This window comes from Galendromus occidentalis, unplaced genomic scaffold (genome assembly GCF_000255335.2).
Source record: "Galendromus occidentalis unplaced genomic scaffold, Mocc_1.1 scf7180000077471, whole genome shotgun sequence".
In the NCBI taxonomy this organism is placed as follows: domain Eukaryota; kingdom Metazoa; phylum Arthropoda; class Arachnida; order Mesostigmata; family Phytoseiidae; genus Galendromus; species Galendromus occidentalis.
The window spans coordinates 704714-722993 of NW_003805459.1; the positions used below are offsets into that span (position 1 = coordinate 704714).

The 18280-nt window shown below is 52.1% G+C and overlaps 3 protein-coding genes across 3 annotated transcripts; 1 reads left to right on the forward strand and 2 right to left on the reverse strand.

Annotated features, from left to right (window-relative positions):
• The first annotated feature begins 5021 nt into the window (after positions 1-5021).
• On the forward strand, positions 5022-8104 carry LOC100907611 (uncharacterized). Its single transcript, XM_018640054.1, has 7 exons — positions 5022-5433; positions 5684-5766; positions 5912-6042; positions 6441-6563; positions 6720-6841; positions 6965-6970; positions 7268-8104. The coding sequence occupies exons 1-7, from the start codon at positions 5134-5136 to the stop codon at positions 7880-7882; spliced, it is 1380 nt and encodes a 459-aa protein (XP_018495570.1). The 5' UTR covers positions 5022-5133; the 3' UTR covers positions 7883-8104.
• Uba4 (Ubiquitin-like activating enzyme 4) lies at positions 8101-11354 on the reverse strand. Its single transcript, XM_018640056.1, has 6 exons — positions 10684-11354; positions 10207-10396; positions 9509-9695; positions 9020-9309; positions 8651-8862; positions 8101-8537 (listed from the first exon to the last, which is right to left on the reverse strand). The coding sequence occupies exons 1-6, from the start codon at positions 10684-10686 to the stop codon at positions 8241-8243; spliced, it is 1179 nt and encodes a 392-aa protein (XP_018495572.1). The 5' UTR covers positions 10687-11354; the 3' UTR covers positions 8101-8240.
• Positions 11355-12119: 765 nt separating this feature from the next.
• LOC100897747 (GTP-binding protein 10 homolog) lies at positions 12120-14565 on the reverse strand. The gene is made up of 8 exons (XM_003744596.1): positions 14504-14565; positions 14253-14418; positions 13912-14020; positions 13627-13836; positions 13269-13487; positions 12816-13054; positions 12556-12738; positions 12120-12322 (listed from the first exon to the last, which is right to left on the reverse strand). The coding sequence occupies exons 2-8, from the start codon at positions 14286-14288 to the stop codon at positions 12170-12172; spliced, it is 1149 nt and encodes a 382-aa protein (XP_003744644.1). The 5' UTR covers positions 14289-14418; positions 14504-14565; the 3' UTR covers positions 12120-12169.
• Positions 14566-18280: the final 3715 nt, after the last annotated feature.

An 18280-nucleotide genomic window follows, 5' to 3' on the forward strand; every position in this document is an offset into this window, starting at 1 on the left:
TTCAATTTCGTTTCTTTATTCGTCACTCTGTGTCCAACCCACTGCGGCGGCCAGCTCACGAACGAGACGCTTTTGCGATTGTTCGCCAACTCGGCGAACTATCCAGCTGGAAGACTCTGCCAGGGAAAAATGAAAGTCACGATTCAACGCGTCCTGTCGTTGGAAGAGAGGGAAGAAAGCTACAACCGATGGTTTTGTCTGTGCGCGTTGCTGCTCTCACTGATCTACGACACTCCGCCATACGGAGCGTAAGCGGCTCTCTTCGTTTCCTTGTCTGGGATTAGCATTTCGGCGTTGAATGTTATCGGTGGCTAATGTCATCACTCTCTTGAAGAAAGATGAGAAATTTATTGTCTTCGACAGTCTAAGCTGTTTCGCTTCCATGCGGGAGAGATCCTTGATCCGATATTGGTCGCCGCGATCTTCGGAACACGGTACCAGAATTTCTCCAGCGAGCGATACGAGCACCGATGGGAACCAGGAAACTCGTGAGCGGAAATTCGGAGTCATCTCAGAGAGTCAAGGACTTTCCGCGTCGAGCTCGTTGATCTCGGTGAGCCGATTATCTGGCCGCTCGTCCTCTTGGCGCATTCCGTCCAATTGAGTTGCATCCCCTCCGCTCCTGGGTCGTCCGTACTGAAATCTAGCGATTTGAAGGAGGTAAAGCCGAATGAGGCACGCGTTCCCATGGGCGGCGTTTTGGTCGGTTCGGCGGTTGGTTCTATCCGTCAGTAGCCTCTGACCAATGCCAACTAGATCGTCTGGGCTAATGAACTAGCGAGCGCCTAGCCGGCCGGGATACAAAGCTTGCTAAATCGTCGCCGACAAGAACAACATCAACAGCTCGGGACGGGATTCAAACACCGACTCGGTCAAGTGAACGCTGCCCGACTCGTATTGCTTTGGATGCTTGGTTACTCGCCGGCTCGCTTGCCTTCTCGCTCGCTTGCGCTGACTGCATTGCTCGATGGCTTGGTGGGCGTTGTCGTCGGGAGCGGTTTCTTTTGCCAGATCGGCGTCATCACTGATATAACAGACTCGAGGCTAGAACATCGGAGTCGCACTCGAACGTGATATTTGGTATTTGGGTCCCGAAGAGTAGGGTAAACGTTTCCCGAGATTAGAGTCGCGACTCGTCTTCCGAAAGCCCAGATCCGACTCTCCGGAATCACGCTGGATGGACTCGTTCTCCACCGTCGATTTCCCGACGTCCGCCAAGCGACGATGCTCCCGCTAATTGGCTCCGAGGAAGTTCTCTTGGAGTCTAATTTCCTCTTTTTCGGGCCCGTATGGAGCGACTCCCCTGTGAGAATCTCTCTTATGAGCATTTCCTCCTGAACGGACAACGAACGAAGCGCCGCTGCGAACTTCTGGGTAAAAATACGTCGAGCGAGGTATCAAGAAGCGGAAAATAGGCGATTCGGATGCAGGACGTCCCCGTGCATCATTTGATATCAGAGAAACTCCTAATTCTTCTCGCTCTCAGGAGGGCAGTTGCAAAGTTGTATTTTTCGCGATCGTGTCTCGGGATAGACGGGGGCTCAGGGCCGGGTAACGGGTGAAGCACCCGGTCGACGCACGTTCGAAGCAGAGAAAAAAACTCAAAGTTCCGAAGAGCTTTTGCCGACGGGAGCCTCCTCGAGCATAATACGCTCCGCTTCGCCGCTGCTCTCTTCTGTGATGGCCAGGGTTCGAGGCCGCGCGTCGAAAGAAAAAAGGCCCACCCATCCGGGGGAAATTCCAACTTCTGTCGATTGCGTATTCCCGCGAAGAGAGCTCATCTTGCCTTCGGTGATGGAAGCCACAATGCTATCGACCGTCCGCCACTCAGGCGCGCTTACAAATGCTGACAACGGCGGCGGCCGGCACCCTATCGCAGGACAGATGCACGGCGGAGAGGGAAGCGGAGGAGATCCTCCTAAAGATAGCCGAAGACTTCATCATCAGCGTCCGAAGACGCTAAACGACTGCGGGACCGACAGGTTCGCATTGAGAATTGTCGGGTCAGTCCGTCGGTGGGTCGGTGAGTGGCGTGCTTCGTTGACGACAGCGACTACGATGTCGGTTGCTGCTGCTGCCGCCGCCGCCGGTGTTGCAGCCGCCGACGTCGTCAACACTAAACCAGCAACGGACAAAGGAAACGACTACGTGAGCAGGGATCGAGAGAGGGATCGTAAGGGGAGGCATGCGATCATCGTTGACGGATTCGTCGTAGTACCGATGCGATGAGATCTGCTGGCGTCACGAAACCGAGCCTTGCGACTACTCCCATTCGACTCGTCTCTTCTCTCGAACAACTGATGAATCGAAAAAATGGGGCGATTCGGGGACTCTGCCCGGACAACCCAGCCCGGAATCGACTCGATGAGTATCGTCTCCCGATAAGCTCGATCCGTTCGATCACTGTGTCATGATACACCGCTAGATATTTCGTGGATCGGGTTCGTGAAATTCGGTCAGTTTCGATTCCAATGATTTGATTTAGGCTTGCGGCGCCTCTTCCGCCACGATTGGTATCCTGACTCGATTCGTCATTCCCGTTCCTGACGGGGATTCCCCGGGGAACGACTCTGCTGGGGGTTACGGTGCGGAGATCTGTCAGTATCAGAGAATACCGGACTGGGAATTCCCAGGAGTTTTTTCCTCTTCCCCTCTCATCCCCCGGAATAACGGCGACGAGCTGGTACGACTGCAAAACGGTTCCTGGAGGGGCCACGTAGTTCTCCGGTATCAGAACGACTCGATTGAAAAGTTTGTTTATAGGATCAGCTCCGACAAGGTTCGTGGAAATCGTTCGGCTGAAAGGTTCGTTTCCCGGTCGGCAGCTGTGTCTCACTTTCATTCTGTGCGACGACTACCCGGCTGGGAGGAATGGTTGAAACTTCCGTCACATTCGTCCATGGCCGATCTCAAGCCGGCAAGGGTAAGTTCTGTGGAGGACGGGGAGACGGACAATTACTCCTATCGGTTTTCAGGCGTTAATAATAAACAGGAGAACCCAGCTAGAGAGGACCCGGAGATAACGGACACCCGCTTGGAACAAACGAGTGGCGCGAGCCGTCGGCTGCCGATGCATCCCATGTTCATGCTCGGATATAGATATAGATATATCCGCTTGTAGGAGACATTTTTTCAAGATCCAGTGGAATCCGTTGAAAAATGGGCCTATCTGTACTTATACCTCCATTATGACCAGAAGAAGATCGTTCCTAAGGGTTCACCTTCAGAACTTTTTAAGGTATGCATGGGAACTATCGGTTTCGGAAATCCTGAAGTATGTACCAGAAAAATTCGTTTTATGCTTTTAGTGGCCTGTCCATTCGCAACAGCTCTGTCGGAGTGAGTAAGCGTATCAAAGGATCAAAGTCCAGACATCGTTAGCATCGTATAGGCTGGGTTCCCCAATTGTCTTACCCTGATTCGAATCGTCGTGAACAAATTCCGGTGGTGTAAGAGGAAACACATCGATGCACAGAAGAAGCTGCCGAGCGCAGCCTTCATCCTGTGCAAAGAAGAACCGGGTTCGATTCCCGGCCGGAACTCCGATCGTGCGATTACGATTCAGATGACAATAGGGATTTGATGTTCCTCGAGTATAATATTTGAATGCAGAGCTGGCGCTTCACTTTCAGACACTCTTTATCTTGGTTCGACCGCAATATTTTGAAACTAGCGATCCATACCGCTCAGTCGTCCTCACAGCGACTTGCTCGGAAACCGCGAAACACATGAGATCAATCCGCTCTTGCTCCCATCGAATATCGACGACTTACTCTGTGCGGACTGTGATCATCTTGTTTTGACCGAGCTGCCGATATTATATGAATGCGAAGAGCAAATAATCGACTTGCGCTGTACGCTGTACCTATAAGATTGAAAGAGGAGAGAAACGCCCACTCAGATCGGAGGAAGTGACGAATGCCCCAGATGCCAGCTCACTGACGATCTTCCTATCGTAGACCGAGGATATTTTCAAAAGCTACGAGAGGTTTCGGACCCGTTCGCTCAAGCCAGGAATCGTTCTACGGTGATAGATCATCTTCTGGAATAATTTTTCGCTTCACTCCCCTATCGTCCCAGACTCGGGAATTCCGCCTAGGAACGGAGGTCCCCCCGTATGGGGAACCCGAGGCTGGATCCGATGTCAGCGGCTTCTGGCTTCGCACTGAATAGCAGGGTATCGTCAGAATGGACCGGCCGGTTGAGGCTGAGGCTGCTGCTGTCAGGTTGGAAGTAGTCCGGCTGCCGTTAATGTCGCGTCACAAAATCTCGTTCGATTTCCCAGGTGGAGGCCCGTAGCAACGGGCTAGGTATTCTGGGTGACCTTGATCCGAAAGTGGTCGGTTGCTCGGTACTTGTTTTCTCCCAGAAAGTTTAGATACGTTCCAACCAGAAGGTTTGCTCGCATCTGAGCGTTTTCGACCTTGTAGTTTGTAGTCGGTTATAGGCTACGTGGTGAACCGAATCGAAGAAAGCGCTGTCTACGGGAGAGTGCCTCGAAGCTGGAATTCCCCGAGGAGAACTCATGGAGAGTTTGGAGGAAGCCGCGAGTGTCACGTATGCCCGGCAGCGTTGCTCGTGTAGATCATCTTCCGCGACAACTCCTATTCTACCGAAAATTACCTTCCGGGAGCGGCTCGAGAGGCCAAATAATGCGCTCTCACGTCGAATGTTTGATTTGACTTCACCCGACGTGGGGAAATTTCTGCACACGAAAGTCATTGCGGTCAAGGATTTTCTTGCTCAACAGAATCACCCTTCGGGTTTCTCATCCCGAAAGCGTCTTTTTCGTTAACAAGCGAGATGTCTACAAGCGCTGAAGCGTCTCGGTCAACAGGACGAAATAAAACTGTCGATTTGGGAATCTGCATGGGCTCATAAATTTTCGTGCGCCGCGGACGATTCACCGGAAATTTCGCCAGGGCGTAAGTTCCCTGAGCGGGCAAAGCGGCATCGGGCGAGGCATCGGACGCACGTCGAACTTTCCTGTTTCGGATGTTTGTAGAACAACATTCACATCGCTCACATACACGATACATTCCGTTCTCGACACACAGACGCACACCAAGCAAACAAGAGCGGGCGTTCGCTACGAGCAGAATTTTGTAGAGACCACCGTCAAAAAGTGTCAGCATGCGGTCCATCGTAATCGCGTTCCTCGTTTGGCAATGCTTCTCGCATGGGATCGTCTCTCAAGCTCGAACAGAGACGTCGCCACCGACAGTTAGATCCACGCACTCGGATGTGAACAAAATAATTGCCGATGCCAACGACAGAAAAGACCCAGTCATCGTCGCGAAGAATGGGAGTGTTTCGGATGAACTTCGCATAGATCCCGCCGCTGGTGAACTACCTGTCGAGGCCAGTCAAGCGGAAGTTGCATCGGATCCGATTTCGCGTGAAAATGTCGCGAAGACCCGTTCCAGAGTGAGGGTGAGATTGCGGAAGGGCTAGCTGATCGAAGATACGCCTGTCGCTCCGATTGCTCCGCAGCTTTAGTTCGAGAGGGACAGCGGTTCATTCCTAGAAAAGCGAAAAAGCGGGAGGTTCGAGAGTGCGAGCAGATTTAAGCCTCTATCATTCCGGATCTTCACGGGAACAGAGATGTGATCCGTTGAAGATCTCATAGCGACGATAAATCTTAATTTTCCTAGCAAATCATTAATCATGCTTCGCTCTCTAGGCTGCTCCAAACGACCAGCGCGAAATTGACGATATCAATGAGGATGACGTAAGCGCTTCAAGCGTCGACTCTCGGACCGTAAGGTGAGTCGAAATCTTTCAGAGCCTGTAACCTGCCAACTTTTCCATGTCTCTCAGGAGAAGATCACTTCCGGACTCCGAATATGATAATGATGGTAGTTAACCAAACAATACTCCTGACGTGACGATGATATTGCAACTTTCGTAGACCCTGCGTTACATCACGTGATTGCGACTCATCTCGGAACGAGAGATGCGTGGATTCCCCGGCAGGTCTCGTCTGCGCTTGTGGCCAAGGATATGTCCGAGACAAAGATGGCGAAAACTGCGAGATTGCTGGTGAGCTTCATCCTGACATGGAACTATCTTTCCTCCTGCTTCTCCCGGTCGGTCGACCGAGATTCATTTGACTTCGCGAAGTGCCGGCTCTAGTCAAATCTGTTTGATTGTTCAACGACCCGTCGTGCCGAATAGGTCTCCTTCACTCGCGAGATAAACATAGCAGAAAACATTCAGACCTCTCAGATAATCCAATTTTCATCCCAAAGCCGGCATGGTTCTATTGGTGGCAGTCTGATTAGCTCCGAGACCTCGGGAATGCGAATCTCGAACAAGCGACGACGCATCTCGTCCAGCAACTCCCCGACCCTCATGGGATAGAATTTGGCTCTGTGATCGGAGCCATAAACCATACAATTGTTCTGCTCCTGGAACCACGACTCGGATCTGTATTGCAGCAGGAATCGATCCGGTAGCGAAGGAGTATGAGGCCGCTTGGCAAGAGCATCTTCGCAAGCTTCGTGGAAGCGGGGAAGACCGTAACGATAGAGGAAGCAGACCAGGTCCCCAGGAATCATATGGTGAGCTCCTTCCTCCGGTTTATCCTTCCGGGATCATATTCTTCCGGAGGATATTCACACAAGCGATACATAAGGAGCTCGATTACTGGCTGAGTGGATCCAAATCGATCGTATCAAAACGTGAGACATCTTTCATTTATCGCCCGTGGTTTTTAGGCCACATGCCCCGAAAGGATTTTGTGAGAGGTTTGAACGGAGAGGATGAGTCCGATCTTCGAAGAGAAAGAGAAAGTTGGCTTAGAGCGGAACTCCGGAGGATCGAAGAAGAAACGCCGCAGGTACGCTTCCAACAAATATGGATTGTTGATGTGTCACGTGAGGAATGGAACGGTGGGAGTGCTTCCCCCACCGAGTCGAACCGCCATCGAGTCTGCATAATATCGGATGGTAATTCCTTCCAGGAAGTGGTAGCCCATGAGATAGCCTACGAAGATGGTGGGTTGAGGAGTGACGTCGAAGAACCTTCTGAAGGCTCGCAGAGGCTGTCGACAGAATCTGGCACCCCAGAAGTCCATGTGACGGAGAGACCGACCGGGAGCCCGTCCGAATTCGAGAATTCATCTACGGATTTTACGCTTGTACCCGCGGTTTCTGAAGCCTCTCCCGAAAAATCGCCGAAGTCTCGCGCCCCAGGCAGACACCGAGCTCCTACTGAAGAAGACCCCAGCCCAGAGAACCTGGAGGTAACCCGGAATTCCCCACAGGGAGCCGACGAGCCACTGATTCTTGGGGAGCCGTTGAGTTCTTCGGATGAGTCAGAACGTGCTCCAGGAGGTGGGGACGAGAGCCCGCTGATCCCAGAGGACCCACAGGCTTCGATCGAGGGAGCAGTAGAAGTTCCAGCTCTCGAGCGGCCGCGAGCTTCTGAAAGCCGAGCGTCCCGGATCTCGATCCCTCATGGAGTCTCAGGCTCATCGGATGGAGAAAACGAACCATTGACGCTGGAGAAAGCACAAGCCCCTGAAGACGGTCCCGATGGGATCTCGACCCCACATGAAGTACGAGATTCATCTGATAGGAAGCAGGAGGACGAAAAATCTTCCTCGACGGGAGCGCGAGATCCCACGAGCGAGCCTTCCCGAGTCTCAACTCCCAACCGCGAAGCTCAAGATCTCGACGAAGATGATCGCTCGGAATCCCCTCGAGCGTCGGATTCTGAGGAGAGAAGGCTAAGAGAAATGCGCGATACCTCGGCCCCGGAGCAACGGCGAGCTCTTACACACGGACGACCCCGAGATTTGGCCGTACCGGAGCCGGAATTCGTCCTGGCCCCTCCGGATGCCAACATGGAATTTCGTCGAAAGCCAAAGTCTTCCTAGTTCGTAGCAAATGCAGCTAACCGACCGGTTTCTCCGCTGATAATTGAGCGATCCAAGTGCTGCTCCTACCTCTACATGAAACAGCTATCTGGGAGACGGAAACTCTTTGTCGATCACGTCTCTCCGAAGGCGAGGAAGGAGAAATTTTACATTATTATATATTTAGAGCACAATTGTTAAATGCTTGTGTTTGTAGGATTCCATAAAGTCAACTCATACACTCGATCAAGTTTATTCTAGTGCTTAGATACACACTGGCTCCTTCGCTCCTAAGGAGCGATCTTCCCCATTTGCACAAAGCAACTCGAAACACGAATCACACTCAATCCAAAGCCAGGTATTCTACACATTTCGTTTTTCAATAGGACGGGAAGGAGACACCGGGTAATCGGCTCCACGCTTGAAGACCACCCACGACATCTTTTGCGGTAACTCCCAAATCTTTGAGCATCTTCACAGCGAGTTGGGACTCGTTGCCCCTACGGCACACAACAATAACATCCTGCAGGCCTTCGTAGAGTGAGCTAGGGCTCGCTTTCAGTTCTTCGAATGGCAGATTCAGAGAATCGGGTATGTGACAAACCGCGAACTCTTCCGACGGTCGTACGTCGATTATGTGTACGTAGGGATCGTTGAGCAATCGCTCCTTGAACTCCTGAAAGCCATGGAATGAGCATTAATTATTATTGACCTGCTACGAATAGGCAGCGCAGACCGAGCGTTGCCAGAATTCGATCTGATCGCCATCGGGAACATCTCCTAGCTCACCTCTGGTGAATAGCGGTCTTGAGGGGCAAGGATTTTCAACGAGGGGATTTTATCGCACGCAGATGAACCGCAAAAAGCATCGTAGTCGATAAGCTCGCTGACTGTCGGCTCGTCGCCGCAAACTGCACACTGCGGGTCTCGATCACGGAGACGGAACGTCCGGTGACTTCCGGACAGCCCGTCGAACATCACTAAGCGGCCGTAGAGGACACCTGCTCGAAAGAAATCGACGCATGGAGAAATCATCCTCAATACCGGGAATAACGATAATAAATGCTCAACGGGGGAGTGTGGGTACAGGGATGTGGGATCGAGGACAGACGCGAACGCGACCGAGAGGGCGTGGCATATCCCGAGTCGTGCACTAACCGTCTTCGTCCAGCAGAATCTTGATAACCTCCAGTGCTTGCATCGAGCCGATAACACCGGTGACCGGTCCCAAGACTCCTCCATCCGAGCAGTTGGTCACCGTCTCGGGTGGAGGTGGTTTCGGGAATACACATCTATAACAAGGACCCGTCTTGTGGTTGTAAACCGTGAGCTGTCCCTCCCAACGGAGCGCCGACCCTGACACAAGGGGTTTGCGGAGGAGCACACAAACATCGTTTAGTAGATATCGGCTGGATACGTTGTCGGTAGCGTCCACGACCACGTCGAAACTATCGGGAAAAGAAATCCGAATAAATATTCAGTCATGTTTGTCTCCGGAGAACAGGACAGTCGCTCGGCCGAGGGAGGCCAAGGCGTCAACGACCCTCGTATCGAGGAATATCCGGGGAGCCAGAAAGAGAATTGTGATTTGAGGGGACATTATTCTCTCAATCATCGAGATATGGAATGATCGGTCCAGCGACATACTCTTTGACGATTCCTTTGGCATTGCTGTCGCTCAGTGCTGTTTCGAAGGACATGTAGTTGATCGATGAGTTGAGCGTTTTCAAAGTGCTCACTAGGCTCTTGGCTTTGCTGAAGCCGACCGACGCCTCGCGATGTCCGATCTGCCGGTGGAGGTTCGACAATTCCACGACGTCATATTCAACAATACCTGGAAGAAGAGCGCAAACAAGATTGAGTGTCACTGCATGTGCACATTCGCTGCCGGGGAAGCTTCGGGTGGAAATCACCAAGTCCCCAGCCTCGGATTCCAGTCGGGGAAGTTGAGATCCGTCGTAAATTTCCCGAAATATACTCGAGTCGTTTCGGGGTCGCTGTCTCCGACCGTGGATTCCCTCGAAATCACGCGGACAGATTCCTCCCGGAAAACGGAAGATTCGGTCTGCTTCACGAATGAGACGTCGCTCTCCCGATCGGAGTCCGCCGGCCCAGGAAAGCGTCGAATCGGACACTCATCCAATATGACGTCAGCAGGTAGGATTAGAGGATGCGCGCGGCACGCCGGGGAAATCGATTGCCGGAGTTTGAGTCGGCTTGCAATCACGATGGACCCTACACGTCCGTACTCGGGAGCTCGTACCCGACCTATAGATGGGGGGACAGGTCCATGGGAGCGGCATAGATCATGAGAAGTCTCAGCTATGGGGTGGATTTCAACCTACCGATTGTTCCGACACCAGAAGTTGCTAAATACATGGCCACGGGGCATCCCAGACCCCCTGCTCCGACGATCAATACGCTGGCAGCTGACAACTTGTGCATTCCGTTGACACCGATCTCAGGCAGGAGAATCTGACGACTGTAACGCTCTATAGACTCGTCCGGGAGGTACTGCGAGGCTTTTAGACGATTCTGCAATGGCGTGCTGTAGTGAGCTCTCGGCATCACGATCGACGAGCAGTAGACCGCCTCGAGAAAGTCGGAGAGTCCAACTTGTGCATGGGATCGCCAGAGAGGGCGTAGAGTGGTTCTCTTGCGTCGATCGGAGGACGATCCGATCGAGAGAATCCCCTTTGATCGGAGCTCGATGGCGTCTCGGTGTGTATCCAGCCAACAGCTGTTTGTTGGGACCTATTTCGCAACATCTCGACGCCACTTCCAGAAACCCGATCGTAGCCCTTGGACTCTTGGAACCTCACCATCGTCACATGTGTTCGAGAAGTCTTCTTTTATTCCAATGTAGTCTCTCATACAGCTGAGTAAACACTCTCACGATCACAAGACGAGCTTTCTTTGGTAGACACGTAGCGCGAAGTTAAGGTGAACTCTTAAACGATTGCTTCTTTTTTACATGTATTCGACTTCTGCATTCCTTCTCGTACCTTCCTGTTCAGCTAATGGAAAATAAATCCCTCGAACGAGTCGAAATAGAGACCCGGATCCGCACGGACACAAAAGCGGAATCAGCTCCTGGACGGTGTATCCGCATCACGGAAACGACGAGAAAATGTCGATGAATACAAGAACCGCTGTGATTAGCAGGCTGTTCGGATAGAACCGGGGGAGGGGAATAAACGCTCTTCTCCTTTAGCCGTCGATCTGCCTGCTCCTACAGCTGTTATCGTGGGTATTGCTGCTCTTTCCGACCGACGATGCTTTCGCTGCTCAACAACAACAACTGGTGTGCACCACCTCGGAGGTCAACACTTTCTCCAGAGTGAGCGCCCTGACAACGTCCGGGGCTGAAACTGTCTCCTGAAGATGAGCGTCCGTAGAGACGGAACTGAAAATTTGTCAACCACGTCGCGCCAGAGCAGCACAACAAGCAAGATGCGCAAGAAAGGAGTCCTTGGAGAAGACCCTCATTCACTCAACTGACGGAATAGCAGACGGAAAAGCCTGAGCCGCTTCCTGCCTGCACATCACCAAAACAGCCGGTACCGGTGAGATGGAGAAGAGGAGAAGAGGCTTCATGAGTCCTGACAGAAATGGAGCGCTAGTCTCTAAGGCTGGGAGACGCTCGATTCGCGGGTATGAACTTCAGAGACAGGGAAATTCTCAGGTATCTCCTCCGAGGATTTCTTCGTTCGTGAGCGCTCGCGGATCGCGGAAGAGGTCCGATCTGTTGATGCTGCTGCTGATGATGATCCCTGACTGGGCACTTCGGAATCCGTGAAGGCTTCCGGCATGCACACGTCGCTCATTCTACCGCGGCAGCCGGGGCGTCGATATCATGAACTCGAGCTCGTCATGAATAGCGATAGACGATAGACTATCGCCGATAGTCGTTGAGTGGATTCGGCTCTCTTGGTTGAGTACAAGCGGTGCTGCAGATGAAGCGAGCGGACACGATGAACCAAATCTCGGAGTACCTGGAGCGCGTTCAAGGGAGACAAATGATCCGCAACTTGTATCCCAAAGAGCGGGAATCGGAATAGCTCTCCCCTTTCTGATGACTCCGGTTGGTCGTACGCCGAACTATCGAGCAATGGAAAGTCATCGACAATACCAAAAGGAAAATTCGCCGACGACCACTTTTCCCGGGAAAACTCAGGGAATTGCGTATCTGATCACGAGCACGTCTACTGGGCTTGAGCGGCTTCGCTAGGAAACTAAAGAGCATCCGGACCATGGGTGAATATATATTCTCTTCAATATATGTACAGGTATGACCAAATTGGGTCTTCACATCGATTGACGTTCCAGCTTCAGCGGTCGGGTCGATTCTGTATCTTTTTTCCCTGTTCCCTCGTTCCCTTCGAACGATTCCTCCAGGTGCTTCCTCAGATCTTCTTTGAGTTGCTCAGTATTTTCCCTTTTGGCTGCGGATATTCCAACCTGCGGGAGAACCCTCTTGATGAACTCTCTCGATAAGCTTATAGCGGGAATTTCCCCTCTGCTGATTGCGGCCGACGAATGAAAACTCGGATCGATTTTTCTCAACGATCGAGTACAGATTGGAAAGACCAACGTGTGACGACTGGCCATTCGAAGGAGGATGGGGAATGAGAACTGGACGCCTCTAACGGCCGATGCATTATCGGGCTTTAGCCTAAAAAACAGAAACTAACCAAATCCCTGAATTTAATCCGCTGCATCGGTCTGACTTCTGCTGGTAAGTCTTCGTAAGCTCCATCGCTGGTCAGTTTGTAGCGTAGATCTTTCAGTTTTTGATCCGCTCCTTCAGTATCCATTTTGTTCACGACAAGGACGGCCGGCTTCGTCAGAAGATCCTCGCGATAGAGCTCCAACTCCTGCAAGAAAAAGTGGCGTACCATTGAATGATATCTCGAGCGAGTTCTGATACCGTTCGACTCGGGGGTGGGCTCACCTTATTCAAGCTCATGATAGTTTCAAACACATCGCGTTCGGGGCTGGCAGGACCCAAACGAAAGCCTCCAATGTCGACCACGAAGAGAAGCAACGACGTTCTCTCGACGTGTCGCAGGAAATTGTGACCAAGACCAACATTCCTATGGGCGCCCTCGATCAGTCCGGGCAAATCGGCGCAGGATATTTGTCGGGCGTCAGCGTATTCCATGATTCCGATATTCGGCCGTATCGTAGTGACTGGCAGAAGAAAGCGATGCTTCATGAAGCAAGCGACACCGGATTCGAGTTGCGTATTCGACTTATCATTTCGTCTAGACTCTAGACCACTCATACAAGCCGTAATTTCGTGCGACAAGCAACGACGCATCTTCTCATATGGCCGATAAGAATACGTGTATTGAGCCGAGACTTTGCGAAGGGCCTCGGAGTCAGAGGTCTCAGCTTCACTCACATGGATAGTTGGCAACTTTTGGCTGAGCCCTAGATAGAGCCCTCAGGAGAGTGGATTTTCCCGCGTTCGGGAAACCGACGAAACCGATGTCCGCGATCAGTTTCAGTACCAGGTCTATCTGTATCTGGCTGCCTCGAAGTCCCCGATATTTGTTCTTGCTAGTTCCACCCTCCCCTCCTTCGGCAATCAAGATTTTTTGATTTGGCTTGATGAGGTCGGCTGGAATCGAAGACATATCGATCGATCAAATATTGCTCGCCGTCGAGGTGAGAGCTCGGCTCCCGAGGATCTCAGCGAGAGGTCCGAGAGACCCGGATGTAGCAAACCCTGAGTTCCCGCAAGACCGAAAAAAGCTCACCTATCACTTCTTTCCGCGGACCCATTACCGTGACACCGAGGGGGACCTCAATCGTTGTATCCGTCCCGTTTTGCCCAAGAAGCTGATGATGGGCACTGTTGCCGCCGGAACCGCCCCTCACCTTGTGATCGGGGAACGACCTCAAAATCTTCAGGAGGGTCGCCTTCGGATTCGTTTCGATATAAACGTTCCCACCTCGCCCGCCAACACCTGGAGCGAAATATTTCGAAACGTGGAAGCCTCGTCTGGCTCGCCGAGCTGTGACTCCCGATTCTCGGAACATACCCATGATCTTCGGATATCCCGATCCTCCGACACCGCCACATACGGTCAGGTGAACCCTATCGAGGAACCGTCTTCGCGGAAGAACGAGGGGTGCCGCCCGGGCGATTTGCTGCGGAAAAATAATCCATCGACAACGAACGATAGAGGTACTGGGGAGCATCGATAATTCTCTCGGGACGAAGTCATGGGTGATACCTAGGGCTGGACATCCATCGCGGAGTTTTCTCCGGAGCTCCGCGAGACATTACAAATGCCATGAGCTCCTGTTGTAGAACCGGCTCCGAATGACGCACCCCGCGGATCGCGTCTCGCGATGAATGCCAAACCCTAGTGATATGTACCTTTTCACAGAGACGCGCGATGCTGCACCGGACCATGATTCCGCGCACACGCTTCAAACAAGAGAGAAACGATTGTATGACACTAGAGATCACTGCTCTCTCGGCAGACTCTCGTTTCGGTATCGTTCGACTTCAGCAAAGAAAAGCGGCGGAATCCACCACACATCTGGAACACAGAATTTTTCAGAGCCTTCACTGATCAGTTGATCAGTGATCAGCTGGTATGAAAAGCGTGCATTGTCGGCTCTAACCATGAAAGTTTCGGCTCGAAAGCCCCTACGGTCTGGAGACGTGCTTTGTACGCCCGTACGTATGCTTGAGATAACGTACAATTGACCGTATATCACTCTCTGGGTGGAAGCGTACAAAATCAGCGCGGGGTAAAGTCCTACAAATGTGGAGGTCTGTCGAGTGTGGACAATGATGTCCATGATCTTTACTGACGATTTGAGCATGATTGGGCTATCCCTTCCGCTAAGCTACGGAATAAATTTCCTCCTTCCATTGATACACTCGGATCACCCTCGCAGTATCACGAATTGGGGGCAGCGTTTACGGGTTAGAGTCTTCTGTGTTTATTGCACGCCTTCAGAGAGCTTATACCCGTGTCTGATTCAGCAAGGATGCATGTGGTTGGGGGAACACCCGACATTGGTTCTCGGTAAGCTGATAGATGAGCGACCCCCTATTTACGTATGACGGCCACGGGGTTCGGGGAGCAAGCTCGGGTGATATCGGCCGCCCCCTGTCTACGTACGGTGGGCACGGAGTTCGTAGAGCAAGCTCGGGTAATCAATGAGAAAGAGAGACTACCGTCTCGAGGCTTGTGCTAATGACCCGCCATCGTCGTTCACGGAATTCCCCCCACGAGAGGGGAAGCCTGGTTTCTCGCGAAAACTCATTTATTTGTTATGGATTGGAAATAGTCATCAGATATGTAGTTATACTGTCGATGCGTTTGGAAGCGAGGAGAGGGATCCTCGGTCAGAGTCAATCATCTGCGGATAACTCGAAAATCTCCACAAATATCGAATAAGAGCTACGTACCGGAGTCAGGCTGCCAGAGTTGGGCGAGTTCAGGGCTAGTCGCGTCGCTTTCGCTCATTCCTACGGCGCGGCGGTGCGTTCGAGAAAATCTGGAGGAGATGCGATTCGGGTATGCGTGATTCAGGGATGTGCGATTCGAGGATCCTGGAGAATATCGAACGCAGCGCGTCTTTGACTAGATCCAAGAATTCCAACATGAACGATTCTTCGAGAGGGAAGCCGCGATCGCTGTCCGCGGCACGATGCTTCGGTAGTATCGCCCGCTTCGTGATTTGTATGTAATCGATGATATACTGTGCTTGTGATCGACCGCTACTTCTCATCTTCGCCTCCCGTGGCAGCCTACAACTCGCTGCTCCTCCATCGTCCTCGGACAAGAAGTCATGAACGAACGACGGAGTCGGGGGGGGGGGGGGTTTCTCACCCAGGATTCGATGATCCACTAGGAGAGCGAGGTTGTGCCACAAAGACAACATTGACTGGGGGTGACTCAGAGAGGTCTCGAATAGACCGCGCCTGTGAACTCTATCCCTGATCTAGGGGTAGAGAATTGGCGTCAGAAATTCCATATATGCCCTGTAGAGAGTCTATTGGGATCCGGAAATGTCGCACCAGATCTCCAGCCTCGCTTTTGAAGCTCCCAGGAGATCCAATCTCTCACGAATCATTTCAGATGAGAGCGTCTCTCGCGAGGCTTCCTGCGCCATCCAGGATGAGGAGACCTCCGTTTCAGTTCCGCGAGGAAATATATTCTGGTCCGCAAAGGTGGAGCATCAGGTACACTACGACAGAGTATTCGGGGAAGGAATATTCAGGCGAGCCAGAGCCTTCAGAGGGATCCAGATGAATGGACAATGATTCATGAACCTTCGGTGTAGATGACGCAGACTAGATCTTCAATTTTTGTGACGATGTCGCTCTACCCTGGGTGCTGATGACGGTATGCTTCACGAATGCGCGTCCGAACGGTGGACATCGCTCCCTCGATCCAGACACCTCGATCCCCGATGGTCGTGCGAAACTTGACCAGAGTTCGCCGAAATAGGTTCTCATGCGATGAATCCGCTAATTCGCTTCCCCGCCCTGATGGGAAGGTCTTCGTCGACACCAACTAACGACCGACCGAGCGACTCCCGGTGGTGGAGAAGAGCCAGTGTCGGAAGTAAGTGTCGAGATTACTCGTGCTTCGTGCTTCTAGGCACAGGCATCGTTCCATCGAAAGTTCAAATTTTCGAGAACGTGTCGCTCCAGAGGTAGCCTATGTTCTTCCTCATCCACGCGCGAAGAAGTAGAGCTTCCGATATGGCGTTCGCGATGCCCGAGTTCAACATTTACCTCTTCCAGAGGTTGGAAATCACGAACACCTTATCTGCGGGCCGTCTCGTCGAGTCCACAATCTCGTGCAATTATACCGAGTTCACCTCACTCTGACGAATCATGCTCTGTCTGAAACACTGGTTCCAAGTCATCTCCCAACCGTCGAAAGGGAAAGAAGATTATTTCCTGAGTCATGTACCCTCTTGACGATTCCCTCAGTAGGAAACGACGCCTCTGCCTAAGACCATTCCCCTGAGACCTACCACTTTCGACGCTAACATTTCTACTTGACTGGTGTCAGATGTTTCCAGCTGACTCGGACCTCGGAATCGTCCCTAGAAACTCCAACTGTCGCTGACGCCTCCCGAAGTCTCTAGAGATACTACATGATCGGACCGCGACGGAGATGTTTGCGATCATGTGGCTCAGAAACGGACAGTCCGAGCTTTTATCAAAGAGAAGACACACAGCAAATGGGAGCCTGTGCCTATTGAAGCCCGACTCCCCTTCGCAAATCCAGAGATTATCTGCATCGAAACTTTAACCTACATTGAGCGGCCGTAACAACGAGAATACACCGGGTTCTCCGGGACATAGATGAACAAAACTTTTTCTGCGTCTCGGGACACTTTCGAGGATCTTTCTACTGGAAGTTCGTCAAGAGAGGCGATTGTCCTTGCAGCGAGGAATGAAGGTACGAGAGGAAACAATGTTGATGCAAACTCCCAGGCTGGTCAGCCATGCCGGCTCGGCGTCGCGGTCTTCTACGGGTGCTCCGCATCCGTGGAAAGTGGATTGACACGCAACAGTTGGTAGACGAATGCTTTTTCATTTATTGGAATTAGGGAACGCCGGACGGTATGAAACCTAAACTCACTTGGGAAGGAATATCTCCCTGATGAAGGAATGAATAATCCGTACGTATTTATACGTGTGGATCATTGGATGTAATGTATCGTTCCCCTAACGAGCGCAGAGCGTTCCCGGATCGGGGAAAGGCGGTAGTCGACTACTTGCTCGATCGACTTGCTCTGTCCACATCGGATCCCGCCTGAGCTTCTGAGTGACAACGGCACGAAGTTGAGTGGCCGATCCTACACAGCGCTGATGACTTCGTTTCGGATAAAGCAGTTCCAGAAGACACCGCACCTCCCGCAGGGAGATGGAGTGACAGAAAGATTCGGCACTGCAATCATGCAAATGACACTCCGCGACGCTGACAGCGATATCCATCCTCACCGAGGCTTCGGAGCGGTCGGTGCCTCTTATCAATCGAGCTTATCCGTCAGCGGCCTTGATCTTCGACGGGCAGAAATCTGCAAGTGCACTAATCATTATACCTTGTTGGAGCCGATTGCAACCGCTCCGGCTGCTTCCTCGTGGACCCGGTCCTCGGCCTGCCGAACTGTCTGCCTGACTGGTAGCTTATTATACAACTGTCGACTACTCCGTGCCCTGTCGAGAACATAACGATCGCATTTGAACGTCATCAAGACGCAGCATTGCCGTTTCGCCTCACTGGCCCACTGGAAGTGCCGGTCCGATCGGCAGTTCATCTCCTGCCGCTGTCACAGTCATTGATGTGTTTCCCCGACTCGGCAGGCATCGCGGAGCGCAATAGCTCGGTTCGAGCTTTCAGAAAACCCGTCCCCTGAGTCTCAGTC

Excerpts from the sequence above, each read along its gene's own strand:
- LOC100897747 (XM_003744596.1), bottom strand. The coding sequence starts at position 14,288 with ATGGTCCGGTGCAGCATCGCGCGTCTCTGTGAAAAG. Across the intron at positions 13,488-13,626 it reads TCCGCGGAAAGAAGTGATAG|CCGACCTCATCAAGCCAAAT; the intron begins GTGAGCTTTTTT and ends CTTCGATTCCAG. Across the intron at positions 12,323-12,555 it reads GGATTAAATTCAGGGATTTG|GTTGGAATATCCGCAGCCAA; the intron begins GTTAGTTTCTGT and ends GTTCTCCCGCAG.
- Uba4 (XM_018640056.1), bottom strand. Across the intron at positions 9,310-9,508 it reads GCCAAAGGAATCGTCAAAGA|TTTCGACGTGGTCGTGGACG; the intron begins GTATGTCGCTGG and ends TTTTCCCGATAG. Across the intron at positions 8,538-8,650 it reads AAGACCGCTATTCACCAGAG|GAGTTCAAGGAGCGATTGCT; the intron begins GTGAGCTAGGAG and ends CATGGCTTTCAG.
- LOC100907611 (XM_018640054.1), top strand. The coding sequence starts at position 5,134 with ATGCGGTCCATCGTAATCGCGTTCCTCGTTTGGCAATGCTTCTCGCAT. Across the intron at positions 5,434-5,683 it reads AGACCCGTTCCAGAGTGAGG|GCTGCTCCAAACGACCAGCG; the intron begins GTGAGATTGCGG and ends TTCGCTCTCTAG. Across the intron at positions 5,767-5,911 it reads GTCGACTCTCGGACCGTAAG|ACCCTGCGTTACATCACGTG; the intron begins GTGAGTCGAAAT and ends CAACTTTCGTAG.